Below are 12,371 nucleotides of genomic sequence, written 5' to 3'. Positions count from 1 at the left end.
AGGTATTATACAATAAGTTGTCTTAACCAGAGACACATGTGATAAAAATTGATTAATAGATTGACATGACCAGCTATTAATGAGGTTTTTGTTGGTATCCACTGGCTTCTTTTTCATTTATTTTGCCATCTGCTAGTATTTGTTACTAATATTAAGTAGCAGGCACCAAAAGCTTAAGAATAAATCCATAGGAGGAAAAACTTAAAAGTGGAAACACAGTATTAAGTAACCTAGTCGTTGGGTGCACATCAGAAAGGACTACCATCAACTTGAGGTTAGTGACATTGAGCCCCACCCTTTCTGGTGTAAGTTGGCCAATCCCTTGTAGATGTCAGCTCTGGAAGACCATTATGCATATGCCTTGAAAATTCAATTCCTATTCAAAAGAAATAATGCCTAGGTAGAAAGCAAACCAGTCATAATATTCAAATGACATGCTATAAGCTCAAAGTGACTTCTTTATACTACTGTTGTTATAGTTACATGTCTGCAGTGCATTGAGGTTTATGGGTATGTTCATCTAAATTGCTCAGATATTTTAGTTAATGAACTATTTAAGGTTAAATAGGTATGTTCTTTATTGCTCATTATTCTTGTATTTCCTTTTCCACTTTCCCCTATATATACACTTTGTATTGTTTGGTCATATTCAAACTGTCCAGAGCTATCAAAACCATAATTTTTAAGCCAATGACCATATGTCAGGGCCGCAGAAGAACTATTGTTTAAAACGCACCACTATAAAGGTATATGATGGCTGGCTCCTTGGATCTGAAAGTCTGGTCAGAGAACCACTGCATTGACTCCATTTCCTTTCATAAATTTATAAATTGACAAAATTTGAACAGCTTTGTGAGGTTTTTTTACTGCTTACATTTTCCACATCCCCTTTGTCAGTGGGGCCCCAGAGTGAAGTCTGAATACTTCAGTGGGAGTGTGATCTGGTCCAAAATGCTTTAAATCTATACGCAGGTACCATATAGGGCTCACTTTGGGCGTGTGTGGGGTGTGTGTTTGTGTTACCATTCATGTACCTCACTGTTGTTGGGGGTTTTTTTTTGGCATTCTTACCATGCAGTTCTTTTTTCTTCATTGCAAGTAATTATTGCTAATGTAACAGTAGACCCAATATCACTGTTGCTCATAATGAGTTCCCAATATTCCTCAAGGGAGGAGAGGAAAAGGCTCCGAGAATTGCTAGCAAAGCTACCCTACTGTAATTTGGGTCTTTATTAAATCGGAAACATATTTTGTAAGGGAGTGCTTTTCTATCCTTTATAGCCTGGAGAGTAGATGAACACAGTCGATTTCTGTTTTTACATCTCTTTGGTATTGCTTGTTAAACATCTTATCTATAGCTACTATTGAATTCAGTTTCCAAATAGAGTCCTAGTCCTCTGTCTTTTACTGAAAAACATAAACCCAAATGAGGAATCCAGACAGAGCGTCCAAGAAAATGCCCCCATTTTCAGATTGGAAGCATCGGGATATGCATGGTAGCAATCTTCACTCTTACTCTGAGGGCAGAAGGAATCCAAGCTGCAGTGGAAGAGGTTTGGTGGGTTGGGACAAGGCAGAATCATTAGGGATTTCATAGTTGTATGCATTTCATATCATAAGCCTAGTAAAATACCGATAGAAGTAGTCAACGCCAGTTCTAGAAATAGATACGAAATAGCAGTTGTTAAAATAAATGGCGAAAAGTAGAAGTTTTAACAACCACCTGTTATATTTTAGATATACTGTTAAGGTGGTTTATATATGGTATTTTTTTTATTTATATAACCAATGTGAGATGACTCTAAGGAATCCTCATCATTTCAGTACTTTTCACCTGAGTCAGCATAATTGTGAGTGCTGAAGGAAGCCAAAGCCTTTATAATACCAAAATATTCACTAATGAAATGACCATTTATGAAACCATCCCCCAACCAACAAGCTTTCTCCACTGACACATGTTCTGTCATTTCATCAGAGTATTTGCTGGTCAGTCTCTAGCTGCAAATAGAGTATGTACCCAAAACAAAGGGATACAAAAGGGAACGATTTGTACACCAAAGATTAAAGGGAGCTCTTGGGAAACTTGATGAAAAGTGAGTTGAAGGCCAAAGACTCTGATGATCAAACTGCAAAAGCCAGTCATGAAACAATGGATCTTTTATAGGGTAATCATAAAATTACATAAGAAATATTAATAGCTAATTTATTATTTGTCCTAATAATGATTACATTGTTGCAGCTATCATCTACATGGTAGTTGATATTAGAGCAAGTAAACTCACTTGCATACTTTTTAGTTCCAGAAAAAGTCCCATTTAGACTTTATTAAAAATAATTTAATTCCCATTGCAACAGATGGATTAAGTGGCATTTTCCCCAGCATGAATTATTCTCAGTAAGAACTTTCTACTTTATTTTACAGAAGAGGAAATTCATGTTCAGAGGAGTTAAAATACTTCCATGTAGTCACATCATTTACGAGCTGTCAAATTGAGAGAACTGTTTCCAACTAGAGAATTTTGATGCCAAGTCCAGGTTTCTTTTCACCATACATCAGCTATTTTTTTAAAATTCTCTTTCTCTTATGTTCTATATCACATTGTAACTTTAAATATCTTTAATTTGGCCACATTTTCCACTGCTTTCCCCCCATATGAAAATTCACTATCACCAAAACAATTTCTTTAGGCTCCCGATTTTAAGGATTCCTTTTAGAATAATCAGTGTTGAGAGAGATTGCTTGGTTGGATATTCCATCCCGTCTTATGTTTGGAATCCCAGGCAATTTCAGACTACTACCATTGGAGATGGTGGGCCTCCTTATTGATACCATTTGTATTCCATGTAGCTAGATGTAATATTTACAAATGCAGGATTTGTGAAAGAGTGTTTAATTTGGGGGGTGCTTTCTCTGATTATTTAATACAGCCCAAATATCCCTGACTTAAGAGAAAAAAGAGGGGTGCCTAGGTGGCTCGGTTAAGTGGCTGACCAGCTCAGGTCATGATCTTGGGGTCCTGAAATAGAGGTCTGCCTCCCTGCTCAGCAGGCAGCCTGCGTCTCCCTCTGCCTGCCACTCCCCCTGCCTGTGCTCTCTCTCTCTGTCTCTCTCTCTGACAAATAAATAAAATTAAAAAAGAAACTCAGAAGATATCAAGTACCCCCACAGAAACCTTTTACATACTCATGCCTTCATTAGCAAAATTTTTGTCATTGAACTTTAATATTAGCCACTTAAACATGGCAATATGCTTCAAAATGTAGGATTATTATAAGCTCCTTGGTTTTAAATATGTGTTCTTGGTAGTGATCAGCATTGTTTGAAAACCTTATTTTTTGTGTTAGGATAGCAAAAGGCAGTAGTAATCGTCATTGTTTGAAAACGTTATTTTTGTGTTAGGATAGCAAAAGGCAGAGAAATCATATGGCTGTGCTTTCAATGAATGATTTTAAGACTTTCATTATTTCAAAAAGTAATAGCATCATTTTTTTCCTGTTGAATACATTAGGTTCCCCCCACCTCTATGTCCAGCCAAAGGTATCTGTCACTTTAATAGAAATAACTAAAATAGTTCTAAAGTAATAGCCATCTGCATGCCATCAATTCAAGAACAAACTTGAAATTATTTGGTTATAATGAATATAATGAAAAATAATGAAATGCAATTATAATGACATTTAGGGTAATAGCTATTTAGGTTAAGAGAACAAACATAAAGATTATTATAAAACGGACGAGTATTTAAGCAAGAATTAATGCAAAATCTTAAACCAAATGTATTCAAACAGGGACAACATTTCATATGAATGATGTCCAACTGATATGATTTGAGTGATGCTGGGTAGAACATCAAAAACACATGGTCTTCATAGGAACTCTCACCCAAGAAGAATGGGTCAATTATGTTGTTAACCAAGCATGTGTCATTTTTGACTCAAATTTTACCTTCCCATAAAAGAACGTGGTAAGTAGCTATCCTTGCTCTCTCAACTCAGGGCTAACACAGCAGCCTCTGGAGAAGAACTGAGGTTGAATCCTGTTTTGCAACTTAGTAATTTTTTTGACCATAGACAAGTGAGTTAAAGTCTCCCTCATTTTCCTTATCCATAGTATGTGAAGAATTTTCCTTTAGGGTTGTTATTCTTCGGCATTTAAGTATTTAGAATATTACCTTAGTATTTGGTACCTGCTCAGTAATTGTATTGCTATATCATCACACATTTTCAGATACCAGATATCATGTAGACAATGTATGAAAATATGAATTAAACAGATATTCAGTTAGTGTTTAATATATGTGAAGCACCATGTTAGGGACAGAAGCCTAAATCTCAAGGATGAAGATTGCAGTGATTGGAACCTCCTAGGGGCGCCTGGGTGGCTTAGTCGGTTAAGTTTTCGACTCTTGATATTGGCTCAGGTCTCAATCACAGGGTGGTAAGTTCAAGCCCCATGTTGTGTTCCACACTGGACCTGGAGCCTAATTAAAAAACAAAAAACAAAAAACTTTTTCCTCAAAGGTTTTCTCAGAGGGAATTAGTTTACCACAAAATCTATAATCTTCTGGTAGCCAGTAAGAGGTCTAGTCCACTGAAAGGTGAGTCACTCTTACTTGTCCCTGAACTTGAGGGCATCTGAGAATTATTCCGACCCAGGGCTTCCAAGTGAATTCTGTGTCGAGGTCCTCCCTAGCTTTCCATTTTTCTTAACATATAAATCTAGAATTTTGACATCAACTAAAGGACCGTACTTTAAATAGCTTTCATAGCACTACCTCAATCTAATCTTCCTGTAGCTCTGTTTGGGCCACGTTGCCCTCCTGTCAGTTCCTCAAATGTGGCTTGCTCCTTTGCATCTCAGGACTTCTTCGCATGCCCTTTCTTCACTTTCTGTATATCCTGTCTGGCTGACTTTTTCAGATTTCTGCTCAAAGGTCAGCTGCTCACAGAAATGTTCTGATGGCCTCCCAGACTGGCCTATGTCCCCATAACATGCTTTCATGGAACCCTCTTTTTCTTTTTTATCACAAATACAATTACATAGTTAACTTTATAACAACAATGGAAGGACATCATATTCATAGACAATAGTAATGAAACTACTTGCACATAGAATCTCATCAACAAAGAAAGATTAAGACAGGAGTGAGTGGGGGAGAGAGCAAGAGAGAAACACAGACATTAAAATTCTGTCCACTATTCCCCTTTAATAGGTTTATGACCTGCTGCCTATGAGTGGGCATAAAATGGCATGGGAACCCTGCTCTTTCCTTTGCTATTCCTATTAACCAACTGCCTTTTTTTTTTTTTTATGAATTGGAATACCAATATTTGGACATGTTTTTTTCAAACATCCGGGTTCCTTCACACAAGCCAACAACTTCATCTTGTGTTCAGTGAAAAAGGAATTTGGCCCTAAACTGTAGGACCATTGTCCATATTGAATTAATTGAAAGAGAGTCTGGAGACCTTGTGGTGGCACCTTCCTAAGGAATTTTCTAGGGTAATTTGGGTTTTGTACAATTTTTACCCTACTTGCTAATTTAGAACCTCACAAGAAAGATGCAATCTATTTTGAATATTTTTAATTTTGGCCTAAAATACAAGGTCTGTGAGGGCAGAAGCTGCATCTGGAAATTTCATCCCTGTATCCCTAGCACATGGCAAGATGCCTGGATCATCTTGGAGCTTAATATTTGTTGAATTAATTAGCATTCCCCCAGTGTTTACAGTATCAGTCTATTTGGGCAACAATACAGAATTTGGAGTTAGGAAGACTAAAGAAGTAGAAGGCAGACAGAATTCCAAAACCTTAAGCATTATGCAGATCTTATATAACCTGCATGTCCATAGAAACCTAACTTAAAATGGCAGAAAAGCTGAGAGCAAGATGTGACAAAGTTCAGCATATTTTAATGAAGACTTACGTAGGTAAAGCAACATTCTGGTTTTTAATTCCCTTACTAAGCCAGCCTGTAAACAAAAAGCCAACACCTTCCTTATCATTTTAGGTCGAATGAGCCGGACTCGATTTATCATTATGCCAACCCAAGGAGAAGGACGACCATGCCCCACAGAGCTGACCCAGCAGAAAACCTGCCCAGTGACACCCTGTTACAGCTGGGTCCTCGGCAACTGGTCCTCATGTAAATTGGAGGTAGGTCACGTGATAATACTTAAGGAAATGCTTCTTAGTATGTCTAAAGCATTTGTCTGGTCAACCTATATGCTGATGGAATAAATTTCACAGCACCAGGGGTCTGGCACAATGTATTTTTATGCAATAGAGCACACGCAAAACTACAACCAGGGGTGCCTGGGTGGCTCAGTTGTTAAGCATCTGCCTTCGGCTCAGGTCGTGATCCCAGAATCCTGGGATCGAGCCCCGCATCGGGCTTCCTGCTCGGCAGGAAGCCTGCTTCTCCCTCTCCCGCTCCCCCTGCTTGTATTCCTGATCTCGCTGTGTCTCTCTCTGTCAAATAAATAAATAAAATCTTTAAACAAAAAAAAAACTACAACCAAATGACTTAATCTCATGCCAAGTGGTGTTGCTAGGAAAATAGCAATTCATTAGGCACTGATTCTAACAGGGTCATGGGACTTTCATTCTCTTAGGCATTCTCCGGAATACAAGGTTATGTTCTTGGCTTGGTGAAAATATCAAAGTATTATTTAATTAGGCAAAACCCTGATGCGATGGAAATGCACAGCTTGCCGTGGGCTCTATTTCTTAAAGAGGCACTTTTAGGCTTAGCCAAAATCTTGCATATGGGCAGAAAACCAAAAGTGTAGGAAAGTTATATTTTAACATTATTACATGAACCAAGGTTACTACATTTTCCTCAATGATTACTTTTTTATTGACATGAAATATAAATGCCTAGCAACATCATCATATATCACATACCCAGAGCTTTTGCTGGATCAGCAAAGATCCTCTACTGCGTTTTCTCTGTGGTTTCTTGTGTAAGAAAAAGCACATTGACTTTTTTTATTTTCTTATTTTACTAGTTCATCCTTCGGTTCATATTCCAAAGCACATTTTAATTAGATAACAATAATTGTGATTATGCATTAAGAAATCTGCAGAGTATTCTCATAGAGATGTTTAGTGTTCTTGTCAGGATGACATTGTCATGCAGCATTACTATCTTGCAGAGTTAAATGCCCATGTATTTTAATAAGTCCCAGAGGAGGGCGCCTGGGTGGCTCAGTTGGTTAAGCAACTGCCTTCGGCTCAGGTCATGATCCTGGAGTCCCGGGATCGAGTCCCGCATCGGGCTCCCTGCTCGGCGGGGAGTCTGCTTCTCCCTCTGACCCTCCTCCCTCTCATGCTCTCTGTCTCTCATTCTCTCTCTCTCAAATAAATAAATAAATAAATAAATCTTTAAAAAAAAAAAAAAATAAGTCCCAGAGGAACAAAAATGTGTGGTACATTTGTTCAGTCTCCTTTTTACAGAAAATAAGATAACCATGCTCATTAATTCAATAGTAACCTAATGGCTTTAAGTATGAATACTTTGTCCACTAGTCGAAAATCTTCTTTCCTAAATCTTGAGCAATTTGTAAATCCTGCTTGGAATCCCAGTAAGGAAATGGAAGGAATGTTCTTCCGTAGCACGGTGATAACTGTTGACAGAGTAGAGAAAATAAACTCAAAGAATTCAGGGACCCATTGCAGGGGAAGGGAGAAACAAGTTAGCGGGGAGGGAGGGAAGGGTGGATAAACCTGATAAGCCTGATAAACCCCCTGCTCCAAGTCTCTCCAGGCATACAACTACTACTCTACCTTACTTGTTCTTTCGTATCTTCCCTTTTTAATCTTCTCGGGTGTCAGGAGCCTTTTTTTTTTTAACACACAAATCTGCCCACTTGTCCCATGGGAACATTATAGGGAAATGCCAAATATAGTGTTTCATGTTGCTGTCACATACTGCGCTTTTGCCAGAACCATGCGAGCAAGAGTGGTGGGTTGTGAACATTTGCTTTAGAATTGCCAGTGGGGGCTGGGGGTCGTGGCATCCGTTGGAGATACCCAGGCTTGGAGACCCTAGCAGCAAGTGCATCCAGAAATTTCAGAGCTGCTTCCGATTTCTAGATGAGCTTCTTCTTGTTCACTGGCACCTCCAGCCAGGAGGAAACTCTGCAGTTCATTTAATCCAGGCAAAGCTCTTGAAAAACACATCTGCAGTTAATTGTTCCAGGGTGAGCACCTTACCCAAACAGGGTCAGTCAGCCTTCTTCCTTAAGAATTTGGAATGGAACTGAAGCTGTTCAAAGACAGTGTATTCAGGACTCTTACCTGCCACATTTTCCTGCCTTGTAAATAGGTAGCTCAGAAGAAGAAACAAAGAGGGTGACACAGAAAAAAGAAGAGGCAAAAGAGAAAGGGAAGCATGATGAATGCCTGAGTTCAAGCTGCATTTCTGCTTTTCTTGAAGCCTATCTGTGAACTCTTTGTGAGACAGATAACCCAGTATCTTTTTAGCAGGTGGCTTTTTCTTCAATGTGTATGTCAACAGAGTTTGGAATTACTGACCAAAATGCGTGTAGGCCTCTACACACAAGGGAAGATCCCCTGTCTCACAGCTGCACTCCTGCTTCTCCTTGTCCTGGCTGTCCTTGCCTGCCAAATACACGTTGGGCACTCATCCCCTGAGGGTGGTGGGGATGTCCAAGTGGCCCGCTGCCATCCAGTGGATCAGACCACCAGAGGCGCTAACACAGGGCTCAGCAGACGTGCCAGTTCGGCCACAATCTTACATGGAAAGAGATTAGCACAAGGAAGGGTTCATTGTCAGGCTTCACTTGTTTTAGTGTTTTCTTTTTCTTTCCAGAGTCCTCACTTGATAGCATATGTATCCACACATATATTGATGAATCTGTTTTAGGAGCTCAGACTCCTAAGTCTAGCAGGCTTTATTTTGGTCAAGGTTCTGTCAGTTCCTAGCTCTGCAAATTTTGCCAAGGCTGTAAGTTCTCCAGGTCTGTTTTTTTGTTTGTTTGTTTGTTTAATCTCTATCAGGAGAGTAGCAATAGTACCTGTTTTTCTGGGAACTTTTGGTAGGGATTACACAGTTTTAATTCAGTACTTACCATGGTACCTGACATAAATTAAGAGCTCAATAAATTGTAGTTGCTATTATAATTTTGATTAAAACTATGATGATTATTATCACCATCTGCCTCTCCACATCTGGTGGAGATGCCAGTTCAGAGCATACGAAACATCCATTAATGATGCGGATAGTGGAGAGTCAGTGAAAGAATCCTCACTTATTGACAGTCTTGCTCAAAGAAGCCTGGGTCTGTTTTCAGTCTCTAGTGTGTAAAGCTTCATGAATGAGAGTGAATGCTTGCCTTATGAATGAGATTATCATTTGGATGCTGATTTCTCTTCCTCTTTGGCTGCTCTTGTCAAGGAAAGTTGACTCTGGATACCTAATAGGAGCATATTATTGTTTGTCTTGGTTTTGAAAGGAATCCCTGATGGAGACTTGTTTCTGGTCAATTTCAAAGAAAACTCTAATCAGCGGCACCTTCTGTTACCCGAGGTTCCAGACAGCAAATTTCATGCATGCTGCCGTGGCTTCAGACTCTTCTCTCCAAGTACTCTATAGCAAAACATACACCTCAGGCAATTCTGCAATGGACCCATCATCCAGAATAATGACTTCTAAGAGAGACCCCCTTCCCTAAAAAAGAAATTCAACTTACAACTATTTTCGACTTTAGAGAGTAAACATTTACTAGAGCTAAATGAATCTACTGTGAATTAAATCAGAACCTCTATTCGTCTCCCCAAAACTACACTTATGTTCAAAATTAGGGTGCATTTCCTTTGGCAGTTTCACAATCGCCAGAGAAATGATTTTAGAGCAGGTATGAAGGATTGATAGGTCAGGTGTGGGAATTGCCATCTTAGATAAACAAATGGTAATTCTTATTAAAACCTCTCTAGAAGCAAAAGTGATATCCTCAATTTATGTGCCTATTCAGATTTTCAAGCTTTAAGTTGCTACAACTTGGACCTCCTCTAAGTCACACCTTTTCTTCCTGGCCAGTAGGTCTTTGAACCTAACTTCCTTGTTATGTAAAGAATTTTTCTCAGCAGCCACTCCGTAGCAGCCTTTGCGTCCAGCAGTCTGTTCACAACCTGCCTTTGGCACTTGGCACTTGCTGCCACAGTGCCTGGCCCTGGTCGGGGCTCGGCAGGCCCAGCAGCCCCCAGACCTGCTCCATGCCCTGGCCCACTATCCTGACTGCATTAGTCAATCACCTCCTCCTCCTTTGCTCTTGCCTCTCCAAAGGCCACAGCAGCTCCAAAGCCTTGGAGAGCCAGTTTCTGGCTCCTGCAGCATGAAACTGAGGAGGGCATAAAAAACATAAAACCTGGTTTCCCAGTGCGGGGCACAGTTACCAGACTGCCACTGAATAGTGAGTTACTGGATTAAAGCACGTGGCATCGCTGACTGCCACCGCACAGGTACAGAGGTGGGAGCTTGCTCTAGCTCTTTCTCTCTCCCCCTTGGCCACCATATGAGCAGTAGTCATGAAAACTCTAGCTCTTCCCACCGACTCCTGGCATTAGTGGGAACTGAGTAACACACCTCACAAGTTTAGGGGAGTTAATAATAGTGCCTGGGATTGCCTCCCTCCCCCGTCTTGGATGCTCCTGAGGCATGCTGTTACCACATGGCCTGTCTGGAAGATAGGGGTGTCCAAGAAACCAGCTGGGCTTCCTTGCGAAGTTGAGGCCAGCTTGGTAACACACGACCTTGTATTTGCTTTCCCCTCCATTCCTGCTGTAGTTCTTTACCCTCACTCTTGGGATTTTACCTCCTTAGCTTCAGCTCTGTTTTCTAAGGTACTTATGGAAAAACAGAGCTACTATCTAAAGCTATCCAAATATCCAGTGGACTTCTTTTTGAAGTATGAACCCCTGACAAAAACTGAGGAGAAAATACTCATGAGTATCCGCCAAAAATGTTATAGTAGGAAACCTTTCATCAGGCAGACGGTTAGGTCAGATAACCACTAAGAGCTTTCCAGTTCTAAGTTTCTGTTTCTGTGAGACACTGCACAATTTTTTTTCTAATTGCCCAGAAAAATCTGAGTGGGATTTGTATTAAGTATCTTCAAGAAAACATTATTCAACACAGAAGGCATGCTGGGAAAACAACTTCTTGTGGCAAGAGAGAAAATTAGTGTTTTATTGGAAACCCCAACCGAATCCATATGAAAAAGGACTGAATTCCCTACCAAAGAAAAACAAGCAAAGTAAAAGAGAAATGTATGCCCTGTAGCTATACATGCTCTCTTGGGGAGTGATTATGGATTAGGCCATTTTAATACATACACCTAGACAAATTTCATCTTGTTTGTTCTTTTTCAGTCAATCCTGAGTTCCAAAACGAATCGTCATATTCTGAGTACATAAGTTCCACGGAATAAATTTGCATTTCTACTTCAACTTCTCTGTCAGCTCTAGGAGAATTGCTCAGTATGCTTTATTGTCAACACTTGAAAACTCCCAAGAGGAGGAAGCTGCTGATTTTCTTGGCCAGGAGGTGGCAAGAGCCAAAAAACTGGGATATGCTAATTGTCTGGGTAATTCTGACAGTATCCTTTCCTTTAACAGGGTGGAGACTGTGGGGAAGGAGTCCAGATCCGCAGCCTGTCCTGCGTGGTCCACAATGGTTCAATCTCTCACTCGGCTGTAAGTGTAGATGATGCCCTGTGTGGAGAAATGCCTTTTCAAGACAGCATCCTGAAACAGCCATGTTCTGTGCCTTGCCCAGGTATGCGGTTTTAAGTGATTGGGAGGGACTTCCCTGGTGCTTTTCAAATTCATTTTCTATTTTTTTTTTCCTGGAGAAGCTCTCATTGAAATTGAAGTTTTGAATTAACCACAATTAATAAAGTTATGACTTTGGAAGATCCTCACAGCTTCAATTGAGGCAAAGTAGGTAAGAGGCAAAAAAGCACTGGACTTGGAAATTTAAGAATGAAGTTAGAATTTTGTCACATCACTGGTGTTTTATCAGGGACGTAGAATTTAGTGCCTTGGATCGATGGCTGCTCTATCTAGAAAATGTGTTAATAATGCCTAACCTGACAGTATCTAGCACACCGACCAGCACTCAAAAAATGCTGACTGGATCCTTGAGTTGAGGAACCCCGGAAAGATGGTGTGGTAGAAGCAAGTAAGGCTGTAGGTTCATGAAAGCATTCTGTAATTGTGAAGGTCATTAGTTACATAAAATGTATGAGTTGATTTTAATCCCAATAACCAACCTAGCTTGTATGGCCTAAGTTTAAGGTGGCTGAATAAATCCACATGTGTGTAAACACATACATACGTATGCATG

The 12,371-nt window shown here is 40.0% G+C and overlaps 1 protein-coding gene across 1 annotated transcript in view; it reads left to right on the top strand.

Moving 5' to 3' along the window:
* THSD7B (thrombospondin type 1 domain containing 7B) overlaps positions 1–12,371 on the top strand; it is a 658,530-nt gene that overhangs the window by 629,568 nt on the left and 16,591 nt on the right. The window contains exons 20-21 of the mRNA XM_081814537.1: positions 6,012–6,157; positions 11,642–11,802. Coding sequence (XP_081670663.1) covers positions 6,012–6,157; positions 11,642–11,802 — 307 coding nt within the window. The remainder of the gene's footprint in view (positions 1–6,011; positions 6,158–11,641; positions 11,803–12,371) is intronic.

The sequence above is a fragment of the Leptonychotes weddellii genome, chromosome 3 (assembly GCF_054177405.1).
Source record: "Leptonychotes weddellii isolate Sample4059 chromosome 3, ASM5417740v2, whole genome shotgun sequence".
NCBI lineage: Eukaryota > Metazoa > Chordata > Mammalia > Carnivora > Phocidae > Leptonychotes > Leptonychotes weddellii.
This window is presented reverse-complemented; position numbering and strand designations above follow the sequence as displayed.